Source organism: Rhinolophus ferrumequinum, chromosome 8 (genome assembly GCF_004115265.2).
Source record: "Rhinolophus ferrumequinum isolate MPI-CBG mRhiFer1 chromosome 8, mRhiFer1_v1.p, whole genome shotgun sequence".
Classification (NCBI taxonomy): Eukaryota; Metazoa; Chordata; class Mammalia; order Chiroptera; family Rhinolophidae; genus Rhinolophus; species Rhinolophus ferrumequinum.
This window is the reverse complement of record NC_046291.1, coordinates 4,086,896-4,103,117: the sequence shown is the minus strand read 5'-3', so window position 1 is coordinate 4,103,117 and position 16,222 is coordinate 4,086,896. Positions and strand designations below refer to the sequence as shown.

Genomic DNA, 16,222 nt, shown 5'->3' with positions numbered 1-16,222 from the left:
AATTTTAAAAATGTCTGGCACATTTGTGATTAAACATTTTTTATATCCTCCTAAGGAGAAATAAGAGTCGCAGACCTTTTCACTGTGCCCCCCTCATTCCACTTGTCTTAAACAATTAGGAAACAATAAAATCTGCAGCTCCTCTTTCTATTTCATCATGGGGCTGAGTGAGGAAGAAGAAAATTTTAGGCAAATATTCAAAACGTTTTCATGGCCTAGACTCTCTACACTGTGACTGTAGGAGACCCAGAACCCTGGTGAGGGTAGGCCTGAGGCCAGCTGGCTCCTACAGCAAGGATCACAGCTGATTGACAGATCAGAGGCTAGAATAACGCCGCGCCCCTTTTCTTAGGGAAAAGGGGAATCCTATGCTGTACAAACGCAGTGTGAAACTCAAGGCTAATTTTCATCCCTTTGTTTATGCATGGAAAAGTAAAGATGAAATCAACAGTAAAAAAATGGAAACAAAGGGATAGGCAAGTGCATTTCTTTTTAGTTTCCTAACAACAGGGATGAGTTTTGGAGCTGAAGACAACCCCCTTGTGGAGTGGGGCGAGGAAAAGTCAGGGCCCCCAGTGTTCTCCATGTCAGCCCCGTGGACGCTAGACGATGACACGGAGGCTGCGTGGCTCATGTGTGGCCGTGGGGTGTTAAGGTGGAGCTTGTCTTCGCAGAAACGCACCCCGAGGAGCGGAGGGTAAGAGTCAGCACATCTGGGTTTGCGTCTGAGCCCTGCCACGTGCTGGCTGTGGGAGTCATGGTCAGCGTTGGGACTTGCTGTCCTCCCAGTAGATTTGGACGTTGGTGGTGGTCATTGCATCACACGATGGAGTGAGGAATGATGGAGATGGTGGAAGGAAAGTGCTGTGTTAACTGTAAAGTACTATAAGGCTGCTGCTATTACTTTCTGTTGCTTGGAGAACTGTTAATACGTTCATAGCTTTCAGTCCAATTAGCCGAAATGTTAGAAACAGAAATGTCAGACATCTGTGGCAGTGTTGACTCCCAGTAAAACTTTTTTATATATTTTTTCTTTTTGGAACAGGAAAATTTAGTTTGGTCTCCCTGCCCCCCGCCCCACCCCCAAAGCAGAAATGACAACACAGATGGGACACTGACTCCTCTCAGTGTGTGGACAGCCCTGGTATTTAAGAGGGCTCCGTCGTTGCTGTAGCCTACCTAGCTGGGATTTAAATAGTAGAAGCAACTTAGCTGTTTTACTAACTCAGCATCCCAAGTTTAAAACTGGTTTGCACGGCAGGAGACCAGGACTCAGGATAGTGACCTGGAAACCGTTAGAATAATTGGTTATGGAATTTAAGGGATAGATACCCTTTAGTCTTTATAAAAGATGTTTAAAAAACAAAACAAAAAAGGAAGAACCCTTTTCCTCCTGGTGCGCTGTTGCCAACGCGTGTGTCTGCATTCCTGTTCTAAATGGGTATATTCAGTGCCACCTCTCACCTAGTTTTGGAAGAAATGATTCACTGAAGAGTGCAAGCTCCAGGGCACACGAAGGTAACCGGGGCAGCTCTCTCAGAACCCTGAAAGCTGGGAACGTGCCTTTGGGTGAACCAGAGATGTACTAAATGGCACATGCGGTTGAGTTCAGACAGGAAGAGCCGACCTCTGTGCTCAGGTGAGGTGAAAGCACTTGCTTCTGCTGTCCCGTGAAACGCAAGGAAATGAAGCCCAGGAGTGATGCTTAGCTCTGTCCAGCACCTTTCTCTACCTGTTGGCTGAATTGTTAACATGGTATCTGTTGTCCACCTTCAGTGACCTCACCACACCTTTGGGAGGCATAGACTTAGTGAGGGGGTCCTCCGTTTTTCCCTTCTCATCTAAGGGCAGAGCCCTGGTGTCACCATAGCTGGCGGGCAGGAAGGCAGCTGTGTGCGGGGCTCTGGCTCCAGAGTCGGCTTGTCCCCGTCTGCAGTGCCCCCTGCACACCTGTATGCAGGTGTGCTGAGCCAAGCACAGGTTGATGGCTTCTAGGATAGAGGTCAGGGGACGCTTTCTAAAAATAAAATGATCCCTGAGGTAATTTAATGTTATGTAATAATAATTGGCAGCCAGAGAAGGATGGACACCATTCATGTAACAAATTTATCGTGTGCCCTGGGCCAGGCTGCTAGGGATCCAGAGTTGGGTGAAATAGACCTACAGGGAAATAATTGGAAATTGGATTATAAAATAGGCATTTTCAAAACCTACATTAAAAATGAAACTGGATGTCGAGTTTGGTGGTGCCCTGTAAGATTTTGGTCGAAAATGATGTTAGCTGGGGTGAGATGAAGGGTTTGACTTAAAAATAACCTGAGCGGTGGCCTTGCTGCATGTGAGGCCAGCTGGGTGCCACGCACGCTTTCATCCTAAGGCTTCCCCTCGGTGTCTCTAAAATTAACTGCAGAAAACGAATTTTAAAGTCTTATTTTACTGACCTGCTGGCCGATGTTTCTCCAGTCCCCGACTGTCACATTCCAGTTGAACGTGTGGCAGTCAGCAGGACTTTATTTTTTATATATAACTCTCACAACCTGGGGCTTAAGCAGCTGGCTGAATTTTATCTAATTATTAAACCTCTGGGTTCGTGGCAAGTAGATCTGAGTATTTAATTTTGTTTCCTGATGTACGTATACTACCAGACAAAAATACACAAGCCAATTGCACTTGCCTGATGTTTGCATTAGTGTGAAATATTGAAAGTATATACTAATTCTGTATGGGGGTGGAGGGGAGATGTAAAGTGATTTTAGAATTGGAAGGGGCCTTCCAGATGGAGGTGATGAAAATGCGGTCTGGAGTCCTTGCTTGAGGTTGCAAAGCCTGAGACCATCGCAGGGCAAAAGGAGAGACGGGGAGGGGAGGAGGTCGGGTTGCAGGGAGCCCAGTGCTTCCCCAGGAAACCTTTCTTGACTTCAATCTTGTGATTCAACCATTTAGAAGCATAACTTGCCGACGTGACTCTACAGAAACATACTAAAGGAAGTGAGTGAAAGAATAGATGTGGAATTCACCCAACAGGTGCTCACCATGTTAAGACGTGCCAAGGCACAGAGATGCTTGACAGGAGAAGGGTCATGAGCCCAATGTCATTCCAGGAGAGCTAGATGGTGCTGCCCACCAGGCTCTGTTCCCCAGAGAGGTCTGGGGGACGCCTGGAGGCAGCAGGACTAGAACTCCTGTGGGCCCAGGGACAGGCTCTGCTCTTCCCTCCTGCTTTGGAGACCACCCAGACTAGTGTGCAGTCACCTGCGTGTGAGCAGTGTGCCCGGTGGACCCTCGTGGAGGTTCAGTCTGAGTCCACCTAGCAAGGGCCTCCGTGTGCACTCAGTCCTGACGTGTCCCACGAGTGTGTTTGGGAAGCTGCTGGTGGCACAGGGCTGAGCAGGGGCTGGGGGGTGAGAGGGTCGGGTCGGGTGAAGAAGAGGATGTGTCATACCAGCATGGTGGCAGGATCCCTCTAGTTGTGGGGTGCCTTGGAGGCAGGTGTGTCTGGGGCTGGGCGCAGGGGTGGCAGGAAGCTTAATAATGACAAACTCAGTGAATAATGACAGCAGGGATGGAGAGAGAAAGGCGATTTGAGAATGTTGTTTTGGAGGTAAGCTAAACGCAGAGGGAGGGAAAGAGGTGGGGGACGGAGGAAGAGGAGCGAGCACACACACTCGAGGTGAATGTACCGAGCAAGGACAGGAACTTGTAATCAGAGGTTGTGTTAATTCCCAGGGCTGCAAACACCACAGACTGGGGGGCTCAAACCATAGACATTTATTGTCTCTTAGTCCTGGAGGCCAGACGCCCGAGAACCAGGTCTTGGCGGGGCTGGTCAGGGCAGCACCAGGGTCTGCATGGAGCTGGTCCTGCGTCCGAGTGTCGCTGGGTCACTGGGGGCCGGGTGAGGGCCTCTGTTGTGTGCTGGCTGTTTCCTCGCTCGCTCGTTCTGTAATTACCACAGCCCGGCCAGAAGGGGTGTTATCTCCTCTTACCTATGAGGAGCCAGCGATTGGGGGACCAAAAGTCATTTTCCGTGGCTGGAAGAGGCAGGTGCTTGTCTGGATCCGGTGGGCAGACAAGTCTGTGAGGTTCCCCTGTTACATGGATGTGTTTTCTTCTGACCCTTCTCTGCAGGCTGTGCCCTTTTTTTGGTGTTGGTCAAGGGGATCGAAATGAGAGTTTATGCTTTGTTTTAATGTTGGAAAGTTTTCTTTGGTTTTTATTATTGAGCAGACAATACCCAATAAAGCAGGTGCATTTTACGTGTCACATCGTGCCCAAGAAGCGTGAGAGTAGGAGTGGGTGTGTGTGCACTCAGAAAGGTCACTTCCCCGCTGCCCACTCCGGCCTCAGCACCCTCTCTGCAGGCCGCAGACACCGCTCAGGGTTGGGGTGGGACCCTAGTTCCTACCTCACAGGTGCTGGAATGACCCAGACCCCCGACTTTGGGGTGGAAGCTCTGTATCGGCGGGGAGGCCACAGGTGGGAACCAGATGTGGCTCTGGGTGGCAGAGGGCCGACACGCAGGCTCTGAGCCGGTGGGGAACTCCGCCAGCGTGGTTCTCCACCGTCGGTTAATTGAGGTCTCGATGGCGTTTCTGGAAGGCGTCTGTGCCAAGGAGCTGAAAATGAGGGCAGGTACTGATGCGTTCCTCGCTCAGAAGCAGAATTCATAAGCCCAGTGAGCGTTACCTGGAGTGGACTCAGAGCCCAGACTATTGGACGGTGGTTTGTCTTTGGAGACACACAGGAGCCCAGAGTGGCCCTCAGTCCCGCATCCAGGAGAGGCCCCGGGGGTCGTCCGGGCGGTACCGGGAGATGCGCATGCGCAGGGCGGTGGCGCCCCCGCCCCCTCCCGGGCGTGGGAGGGGCCCAGAGGTCCAAGGACCGCCCTTGCCACCTCCACGTGGCACTCCCCGCCCTGTGTCCAGCAGGGGTTCCCGGTGGCTTCTCACTAACCGAACATGGTTCTAACGCCTCTCAGCCAGCTGCACTGCTCTGTCTCTCGTGTGCGGAGACGCCATCCAGTAGTTTGTCTAACCGTGTGTAGTAGTTCCGCATCCTTCCCTCACCTGTGAACTGTGACTGCGGAAACACCATCCCCATGATGTTCTGTGTTCCCACCAAGAACTGGGTTTCTCTTGAGGAGGATACAGGTCCTCGGCCCTTGAATTTGTCTGCGTGCTGCAGACTAGGCACCGGCAGGCATGAGAAATTCGTTTCACTTTTGCAAACTGAACTAGAGAATGACAATTTCAGTGTTCTCTGTTTCTGAACTCTGTGGATCAAAGTGTTCCCAGTGAGTGAGAATTCCTGAATTGATGCACAAAGCCGACATTAAAATTCCACCTTCTCAGCCATAAGTCGTCCTGGCATTGCATGGGAGGCTGTGTATTCTAGAGAGAAATGAGCATGGGTTCTTAAAGACACATACTGAAGTCTGAGTTCAGTAGTTCTTTTCAAATCTAGTGGTTGCTGGAGGCAGATCCGAAACCTGCTCCTAAATGCTCAGAGCTGCCTCCAGGGCGACAGCTTAGGGTGTATTTTTCCACAAGCGAAGCCCACGTCTGTCTGCCCTCCTCACACTCTGTCTTTCTTGTGTAACGAGATTTTTTGTGTGTGTGGCAGGTGGCAGATTCAAGAAAGAGATTGTTGTTGACGGACAAAGTTATCTGCTGCTGATTAGAGATGAAGGGGGCCCCCCAGAGGCACAGGTGAGTATTACATGCCAACAACGACAAGCCTTTCACCTTCTTTCCTTGTTAGGGTTCTTTCTGATTCCACAAGTTTGATGTGGATTTAGAAATCAGTCAAGTATGCTCAAGAAAAGGTGATAGAGGAGCCCCATGACAGCGTTTTCTGTGGTTGAGGCTTTTCTCATCTCTAAGATACTAAATTTGTTGTTCCTTCTGACCAAATCCCAGAGGAAGTTCGGGCTGTGGGACTTTCTACTTTCCCTTCCTTCTTAAAAACACAGAAAGTGAAATCTGTACCAATTTGTCAACTCAGTGGAATCGACATCTGGAACTTTCTGTAGTCTTCCCCACCACCTCACCCCACACCGCCATGCTACTCACCGGGGTTCTTGACCCAAGTCTGTCCCCCCCTGAAAACCAGTGGGCAACATACATAGTGTGATTTCTTTGAAAGTTCCTTGAAAGATACACATTCTGGAAATAAAAAAGCATGAGTGTGGTTTACTTCCTCTCCTGTTTAGTATTTTACTCACATACTTGCCTAGCTAAACACCTAATTGTGAGCTGAATCTGGTAACACGGGACGAGTGCCCACCCCCCGTGAGTCAGCGTGTTTGCGTAATTCTCCAGATGCGCCTGGGGGAGGGTGCTCTCAGCATTCCTCTCCGATGGCCTCAGGTCTCACCCAAGGGTGGACGAGGTGATGGGGCACAAACCCAGGTGGTCTGCCTGCCGATGATACCAACGCTGGGGGCAGGTAGAGCCAGGGCCCCAGAAGGTGTCCGTCTGGGCCTCTGGCCGTGAGAGTGTCCACCCAGTTTCTTTGAGGACCAGTGCTTCATTCAGGCCACACTTCCGTCGGAAGCCTTTAGCCTAGACGCTTACTTACCCTGAAGGGTCCTACTTTGGAGGGTATCAAGATGGGGCCTTTCAAAATGGCGGACAGGGTTTTGTACAAAATCAGGCAGTGATTTTTTTTTTTCCAAAGATAAACAAACAGTTTTCAAGTTAGCGTTCCTAGGCGTGTGAGAGCGTGAGCTCTGTTCTCATTATTTCAGATCATTTCATGTCGTCTCCCCAAAGGTAATGGCTTCATGGAGGAAACCACAAGACTTTGTGTGGCCACTAGTGTCATTTTAGGGTACTGTGAAAATTCTGCTAATAGGATGTTTTTGGTGGGGGGCAATTGGTGGGGAAGCCATTGGGGTGGGGGTATTTTATGGAACGCACCGCCCCCCGCCCCTGCTGGGTGCTGGGCAGACAGGATGCACCCTTGAGAGCATGAGACGTGGTTTACGTTTCCTCCGCAGGAGGTTCAGACAGTTGTCAGCTTCAGTGTAGGGAGATGAGGGCTGGTCCTGGGGGACACGCGTTCTTGAGGGGCTCACGCTGAGGAAGCTGACTTCTCCCACTTCTTGGAAGAGAAGGGGAAAACACACCTCGTGGTAGAGAAGGAAAGATGCCTCCATCGGCCTGGGTCCCTGGGCTCTCTGGAGGGACATCGGTTTTTCTCTGTCCCGTCTCGGAGTTCTTTCACCCTCAGTTCTTGTTCTCACTTTACTTTATATTTAACACTTGAACTTCGGGTTTATTTGCATTTTATCATGTATCAGATTTTCAGATGTAACTGAATACACTTTTCATGTCTGTGGAAGTCAGTTTACCCCACCCAAAATTTCCCCAGATATATTAGAGCTGAGGCTTTGTTATCTAGAGCTGCTGCCTCTTTCAGAGACAGCAAACAGGATATTATTATTATTATTACTATTACTGTTGAATTACTCATCTTCATTTGGAAAGAGAAGCGTGTTTGGTGCCAGAATGACCCAGCCTTGATTCTACTGTTGGAATTCGTGTGACCCTGGGGAGCGGCTGAGCTCCAGGGACCCTCGCTCACTAGATGGTGCTGAGTATTACATGAGAATAACAACGCCTGACTGCGTGTGGTTATCTGCCAGAAAGTGGATTTGGTGTAGGTCCAACTGGATGTAGGTAAAACAAGAATGAAATGGCAAGAGTCAGGCCGTTGGGAGGTTTTAATTTTTTCCCCTAATTTTTGCTAATTTTATTAGTTCCTCTAACTGTAAATGATTATACCCTCACAGGGCACTGGAGGAATTCAGTGGCAGCTGATCTTTACAAAGACCTCTTCTGACAGAGGACTCTGCTGTCGGGGGTGGGGGCAGAAGGACTTGTGAGCAGGCTGTGGGGGCCCAGGGGAGGAGCCCCGATCTCAGAGGGGCCCAGCAAGCCTTCCTGGGGGGGCTCTGCAGGGCAGTGTAGTGTGAAGCAGAAAGCTTCAGGGTCACTCAGTCTCCAGATTGGCCCTGGTAGCTCCTGTTGGCGGGACTGCAGTTGGTTCCCATGGGGAAGGGTGGACAGTGAGCGTTCTCTGGAAACAGGAGTGGCCCGATGGGAAGTGGGTGGTGGTCCCATTCCAGCCGAGTTGTGCTCGGGATGCGAAGGATGTTAGTGACGCCCCAGCACCGTGTGACGACAGATGTCAAGCATCGATTTGCCTGACTGAAGGGGGTCTGCCAACCGCGCGGCCTGTGCTCGTGAAGATGCTCCAGCCCTTTCTCCCTGTGGGTGTCCTCACTTGCTTCCCTCCTCTCTCTCCCCTTCTTGTCTCCCTAGTTTGCCATGTGGGTGGACGCTGTTATATTTGTCTTCAGCTTGGAGGACGAGATTAGTTTCCAGACTGTCTACCACTACTACAGTCGGATGGCCAACTACCGGAACACGAGCGAGATTCCTCTGGTTCTCGTGGGGACCCAGGGTGAGTGGTGTCTGCCTGCAGACTGTGGCAAGGGCTCCAGCAGTGCAGCCGTGAGCACATTCGTGGTCCCTGTTTTCGGTGTGGAGGAATTTGAAAGTGGCTGAAAGAAGAAATCATTTCCTACTGAAGGCTCACTTTTTACAGTGAAAGTCTATAAAAATTGAAATTGCCACGTTTCCTGAGTTGATGCTACGGAGAAATCACTTGTCAGCAACCTTAAAATTCTCTCTCTCTCTCTCTCTCACTCTCTCTGTCTCTCTCTCACACACACACACACACACGCACCCTAAGTGCTTTAGAAAATATAAAATCTATTTTCTATATTAGGATATCTTAATTCTCTCTGTTATGTGAAACAATTTATAAGCATCTAAAAGGTTGTTTAACTTTCAGTGCACCTTTAAAATAATACCGATTTCTGACGTATAGCAGTTTTGCTTTATTCTGCTCTGTTTATGAATGTCTTATGACCTGTGTCTTATTTTTAATCTAGCAGGTGCCTCCGAGAGTGTAGAATCATGCCCTATGAGCACATTTCTTATTTTTCTTGGTCACTTAAAACTTGGTCTCTTAGCAAAGTGTCATCACTTAGTCCCCTTGTTCTTATTCACAGACCCACTGATGTCTGCCACTGGGGTCTAACTAAGTGTCACATAGAACATTTTAAAAATCAGGTGAAGGTTAACCTTCAAACTGCTTTGTCAGAGATACAGGTAACTTAAGAAATAATCATGTCAAGAAAAATTGGATTATACTATTTTGTTGTTGTTGTTCATCTGCTGTTTTTAGCACATCGTATGCCCTTCCATGCCCTGGCTCAGACTTTTCTAAATGAGAAATTAGCTGTGTTGAACAAGCAGGAACCGTCAGCTGTATGCACTGTACAACGCCCGGTAGAACACAGCTCGGGCAGGGAAACCTGGGAAGCCCAGTTCATGGAGTGGGTATGAGTGTCGGGAGAAACAAAGCTGCATGGAATAAGCAAAACGCATTTGCTCAGTGTGCTTGATGTGAAATGTTCGAGTGGGGTTTTCATGGAGAGCATGACACACAAACACACACACACACACACACACACACAGCCACATTCACAGACAGCCACCCCCACCCCGTGTTTTTAGCACACATGCAATGTGATGGCCAGTGATCTTCAGAGGGAGATGTAGGCCTAAAACCGAGTAGAAGAGCTTCTTTGTGCCCAGAGCACCCTCTAGTGGTTTCCAGAAACAAGGTCACACCAGTAGAAAGTGCTTGGTCTTGTTCTAATGCATAGAATTGGCATGTTTGAGCTGGTGTCTTGAAAATAATGTTTTAGAGCGGGTCACTCACCCGGAGCAGACCCTGCTTAAAGCTTCTTAAATAGGAAGCGATTCATTTGCAACAAGTGCCTCTTCCTGCAGGCCTGTCCAGAGTATTTCTGAGCAAAGTCAGAGACCGTGTGTGTAGGCGTCTCCTCATGAGCTGCTTGAGTTCAGGGGTTTGTATTTAGGACTCGGAATGCCTTTTTGCTGTAGACTCACTGTGCTAAGGAGCAGGTCAGTTTTAGTCAAGTCAGAAGGTTGTTGTGAGCAATTTGTTGTCTCGCATCCCAGGGTTCTGGGTAGTCAGGAGTGGAGTGGAGTGGAGTGTGTGAGGCCCAGGCGTCGGGGCCATGCAGACCGGCCAGCGTCACTGCCTCCTGGCCATGTGACCTTGACTGCTGCCTCCTGGGCTCTGGTAGGGGTTAAACGGAGAATCTGTGCAAGGCACTCAGCATCCATGGGCTAAGAGTGGCGATGACGCGGCAGCTGTTGTTCCTTGTATTTCAGTAAATGGGCAGTTTTAGTGGAGTCCTGCTTGGGATGCTGGAAGCACGTCTCTGTGCTCCGGCCCTGGCAGATAAGCCTGGCCCTGAGTGGAGAAAGGGCCAAGGTGTCAACGGCCGCTGTGCTTACGTGTGAGCCAACAGGCCTTTTCAAGGACGTTTTCTAACGTGAAATCTTCTCAGAGGCGTGCTCGCCCACGCCTCCCACTGGACGGTGCGCATGTCCACCCAGGAGCACTGTGGATGGCCCCATAGAGGTTTGGGGACGCCCTGAGTGGAAGACCCCACCCCTTTTCATTCCCACTTGTGTGATAAGCATCCCGGGGAGGAGCACGGTTGGAGGAGGTGTCCTGAGATGCTCTTCATATCAGCATAGCCACGCCCCAAATGTACAGGGCAGGAAGGAGCACTGCCAGGTAGGGACGTGCATCAGCAGAGCGAAGCCCAGTCATTGGCCAGACCTCTGCTTCCCAGAGTGCCCTGGACGCCCCGAAGGCAGGCAGGTGGGGTGAGGGGAGGCTTCTGCAGGCTTCCACTCTTAGCTGCGGGTTAACTGCTTGCACACTCGCTCCCCACGTGAGGCCTGCGTGTTTGTCATGCTTTCGTTTTTGCACGGGTTTGGTGGGATGCCAGGAAGAGTCAGGTCCCAGACGGGAATCTGAAGTTTCCCTCCCAGGTGGCTGGGTATGTGACCTCCAGGTAGGAAGTGAGGGATAAGAAAAGAGGAAGAATTAAGTGCATTCCTTAAGATACCTGGCAGGTGGTAGGGCCTCAAGCAGAAGTGGGCGGACACTCTGAGGACATGTCCCCTCTCTGGGGACAGTCAGGGAGCTCTGAGTATTCCTAAGTGGACAAGACATTTGTGAACGAGGTGATTGCGATGTTTGCTTAAACAGTTCTGTTTTTAAGGCTTGTGGAGTAAATGGATTTGGGGGAGAAGTACGAGCTCTAACAGTTACACCTAGTTACGACAGAATGAAAAATGACACAGCATAGACTGAAATGCAGAGCTCAAGTTGACCAGGCCCATTTCCGGCAGTGATGGTGCAGGCGAGATGGAACAAAACCAGCGTGGGCATCCCCCCAAGGATGGAGGGCTGTGCAATGTTTGGGGGCCCCAGGGCAGGATAATTTTAAAGCTGGATTGATGCTCTGTGGCCTGTATTTTCCAAATTATTCAAGAGCACTGAAAACTTATGGATTTCTAACTTTATTTTCTTAAAAGATGCTTACGCCTGAAAAAAATACTTCTTTTCCTTCAGTGTTGTGAAATCCAAGTCATATTTATTAATCTGTAAGACAAGAACGCAGGATGAGCCGTTCTTTGAAAAAGGCCTCTACAGGCCTTGCCAGCGAAGGTTCTGGAACTAGTCCTGAATCAGTTGGTTTCCCTCGGAGTAAATAAGGCTATCAGGTCAAACTTATTCCATAGAGTAAAAAAAATAAAATAGGGATCAAGGAAAGAAAAAGAGAAAGAGGGGGAGAAAATGAGTAATTTTCATTTATTTTTATATATCATTTAAAATTATTTCATTACAGAAATTTTATTAAATTATATTTATTGAAATATATTTCAATATGTAATTATCTATTTTATTATTTATTATTCCCTCAAGATACCTCTTTTTTATTTTAAAAGCATGGGTGCCAAATGCACTTCCTGTGCAAACATAGAACTGGAAAGGCTGCCGCTGTCTGGTGTCACTTATGTTATGCGACTGTTCCTATGAGAGGTGCAGAGGGCATCCCACTGGTGGGTTTTGGTTTAAAGAGCTGTCGGGGGTTTTCTGTAGCAGAGGAGCTTTCAAACCCTCTGAGAAGATTTCACGTTAGAAAACGTCCTTGAAAAGGCCTGTTGGCTCACACGTAAGCACAGCGGCCGTTGACACCTTGGCCCTTTCTCCATTCGTGTGCCGGGCACAAGGGTGGCACTCGTAACTCATCGGTAATGGAATGAGTGGAGTGTGGTATCATCAAGGCCCAGCTGAAAAAGGGCTGATTGATTGATTGATGATTTGAGACAAATGACTGGTGCCCGACAGCCCTGCCTTGCTGCTCAAAAGCCCCCATCTGTACGCAGCTCCTGCGGGAGGCGGGGGCTTCCGTGAGGCCGGGGTTGGCTCGCTCCCCTCCCGCTGCTGCCCACACCCTTCGCCCTTCCTAAATACACCAGGCGCTCACTTGCACAGCTGCTCACCCCAGCACCCCACCTCCCGCAGGCGAGGCTCCCCTGCAAACCACACCGAGTACGCCGACCTCCTCACCCCAGCCCTGCTGGACTCTGCTCCCATCACCATCCTACATTCATAGCCATCCCTCATTTCTGGTATTGATTTTCTGCCTCCCGCCTCAGCCGACCTGCTGTCCCCCCTGAGAACTTGGATTTTCACCTGTTGTGTTTGCTGGGGTGTCTGTGCCTAGAACTGGACCAGACCCAAGGGGGCTCGTGAACGAGTATTGAGCGGGTACATGGCCCCTGGAGGAGTCATGCTGGAGAGTAGAATGCACTTAGTAGGATGCTTTGTGCATCCAAGGTCACGCGCAAACAGTGACCCTGGGGTTTGTTTCCCTTCTTAAAACATTTTCTTCTGGGGCCACATCTAACTCTTACCTCTTCCTCTGGTCTTTCTGGGCATCCTTTTCCATTTCAGAAACAAGATCCTCTGAAACATTTCTACTAATGAAGACCATTCTAGCATTTGAGGTTATGATTTTGGGGGTAGACTGTGTTTTCAAAACCCCAGGTTCTCAAATGAATTACGTCAGTGCCAGTAGGTGCAGGATGGAAGCTCCTCAGAGGTCTTTGAGGGGGGCAGGAATCAGAGTGGCTCGTGGTCACCCCGTGGTGCCTTTGCGCTTGTCTGTTCCAGATGCCATCAGCTCCACGAACCCACGGGTCATCGACGACGCCAGGGCAAGGAAGCTGTCCAGCGACCTGAAGAGGTGCACCTACTACGAGACGTGTGCCACCTACGGGCTGAACGTGGAGAGGGTCTTTCAGGATGGTAAATACTCGCTGCTGTGAATACAGCATGGCTTTCCCACTGCAGGTCCCTTGTCCCCACGGAGGGCGGACTCGTCGCTCGATGTGAGGTCATCAGTGTCAAAGCTGAGCCCTGCATTCGAGAGGTGACTCTGTGCCACTCAGAACAGCGTGTTGACAGGCTGCCACCGGACTCCTGCAGCGAGCTGTGTGGGTCACATCATGTGGCCTCTGTGTACAGGATGAAAAGTTTCTCAAACTGTTACTTGTGCACCCGATGGGTCACACTTAAAACACATGCGCCATTTCTTCTACGCTGTGGATGGCCATTCGTAGTTCAAGCCCATCTCTTTAAAAAGGTTTAAATAGTTCACGTTAGACTTTGAGGAGAATAAGCTGGAAGAAGAGAGAGAGAGTCATGTTTGCGGGGGAAAAAGTCATCACACACTGGGACGCACGGCTGGGAGCTGGCGTGGGCACGTGGGGGTTGCCTTTATGTGAGTTCGTTCGTTCATTATTGAACACCCCCTCCAGGAACAGCCGCACGTCACATGGGAAGTTCCCCTGGAGGCGCGTGAGGTTCCCCGGGGGAGGGGGCGGGGGTGAACCGTTCACACGAGTAACCGTAATGCCACCTGTCGCTCGGGAGAGAGGGGCGGATGACAGCAGTGGAGAGCTGGGAGGGAAGGTGGTCTCTAGCCTGGCGGGGTCAGGACTGTCGGGGGTAAAGGGACAAGGGACTCTTGTAGCGTTGACCTGGGACAAAGGTGCTGCGGGCAGCAGGTCCCGTTTCTGATGGGCGTCGTGGGGAGTCAACCCCAGGCCCCTCCCCTGCTGGGTTAGACCCGCAGCGACACGCCCATGCTCACATGTGTCCTGGTTGCCACCCGGAGATGGGGCAGAGCAGGGGCCAGGCGCCCCGAGGTCCTGCAGGCCTGCTGCGCCCCCGCCCTGGCGAACACTCACTGGCGTTGTTACAGCGGGAGCAGTTATCAGAGGACTGTTGTACCGCCCACCCCGGGGGACGGGGCTTTTCTTTTAAGTGTCCACATTAGTTTTCTGATGAAATGTTAAGAAGTCCACACTTGAGCATTTTATTAAATTTCAAAGACCGTCCCTCACCTCTCCGTGGGCCTTCTCGGGCCACCCCATGGACCGGTGGGCGGCAACCCCACTTAAATCCAGTGATTACAGCTCCATGAATGTTAGTGAGACAAGAATCAGGCCAGGAGGCACGTGGCATCTTCAGGGTTCTGACAGGGCAAGGTCACCGTTTGCCATTGAGTAGCCCCAACTCCCCTGAAAGTTAAAGCGAAGTCTGAGCGATGAAGCGTCCCCCCACTAGAGCCCACCGGCCAGAGCTGGCCAGCCTCCTCTTTCTGTGGACAGGCTTCTCTGGCCACAGCCGTGCCGCTCACAGGCTGCAGGACGTGCAGGCTGGGCCGCTCATGGATTTCACCGCAGAGCTGAGGCGTCGTACTAGGGACCCTGTGGGCCCCAAGGGTGAGAGTACGGCTCTCTGGCCTTCACAGAAAGTTCACTGATCCCTGATGTACACGTTCAGTGGCACAGAGGCGTTTATTCCCTGCACTCACCGTGTCACTCATCCATTTATAACTGAATGACCTCGTCTGACTGAGTTGGTTCATACAGGGGTGCCATGGTTACGATGTCCAGCATCCAGAATGGGGCAGGCGGTGGTCAGGTGATGGCCGCGTGCCGGCAGCACTTCTGCCACCCCCAGGTCGGAGCCCTGGCCCAGGGACATGGTAGGGGCACCGTGTTAATATAAACTATTGAAGTGTGAGCGTTGCCGTGGTCGTTGACAGGCTGCCACCTCAGTGATTGACAGGTGAAGCTCATTACACTGTTCATGTGGTTTCCACAGGGTTGGGAGGTTCTTGGTCCGTCTCACTTCTTGTTTTAGAAGCAGTACGCTCCCAGTAAGTATTTGGATTGTATAGAGTCTGCGCAGGAAATAATCCCCACGACTGTGACTATTACTGAATCCTGAACACTTTTCGTTGTTAGTGGTCAGAGCAGTTGCTAACCGCGTGGGGACTGTGTACTCAGTACTTAGAAGTCATTCGCGAGGCGAGTCCATGTTAATCCCCAAGGGAAGGAAATGAACGTGTAAGGTTGAGAGTAAAAGACAGCGAGGCTCAGAGAAGCCGTAACTTGACCAAAGGTGCCTCCGCTGACGTGGGCCCCCGTCTGGACACCCTGGAGCCTGGGTCCTGAGCACTCCCCCTGGGCACGCCGGGCAGATGGCACGTCCAGCACGCAGGCTCCCCCCACCACCACCACCGCCACCACCGTGGACTCAGTTTATTCAGATCTCTTTGGATGTCCTGGCTTCCTTTATGCCCTAGCACTTTCTTTTATTCCCCTGCAGTTGGCTTTTGGAAATTGTGAACTCAAGTCTCTTTTCAAGCGCTTCTAAACTTCTCACCTTCTAGTGTCCACGTCTGTGGCTTGCTTTGCTGTCACAGTGGCGTCTACTGGCCGTATGATGAGCACAGTGACTGTGACAGAGTACAGGCTCATGTAGCCTGAGGATGAGGGAGAATCAGTTCTTTGTTTTCACATTTTATGGAATAGAGCCAAGGGAGCCCCTAAGTTTTTGGGGATGTATTTTACGATTGTTTTAAACTATGGTGTCTGACTTGTATGTGATAAAAATGTAAAGTTCCTCGGTACCTATGAAACGTTTCCCTTCACACAGGATGAGGACTGGAACCTCACGGTGGGAGGACAATTGTCTTAATTTTCCCCGATTGGGCTGCTCTGTCCGCTCCTTCACTCCGTTCCTCTCCCTCGTAGAACGAGCTGATACAGATTGATCTGAATTGTAAGCAGTTTCGTTTTGTAGATGGGTTCTCCTCTTATACCGCAGTGTCAGTTGTTTTGCAGTTGTTTTGTGTGCAGAATGTAATACTCTTGTAGATGTATCCGAAACCGTCGTC

General features: G+C 50.6%; 1 protein-coding gene across 13 annotated transcripts in view; it reads left to right on the top strand.

The window, feature by feature from the left end:
• Positions 1–16,222, top strand: part of AGAP1 (ArfGAP with GTPase domain, ankyrin repeat and PH domain 1) — a 513,101-nt gene that overhangs the window by 198,841 nt on the left and 298,038 nt on the right. For all 13 annotated transcript variants that reach the window (XM_033111679.1, XM_033111676.1, XM_033111678.1 and 10 more), the window contains 3 exons: positions 5,623–5,708; positions 8,328–8,469; positions 13,144–13,278. In XM_033111679.1, coding sequence (XP_032967570.1) covers positions 5,623–5,708; positions 8,328–8,469; positions 13,144–13,278 — 363 coding nt within the window. The remainder of the gene's footprint in view (positions 1–5,622; positions 5,709–8,327; positions 8,470–13,143; positions 13,279–16,222) is intronic.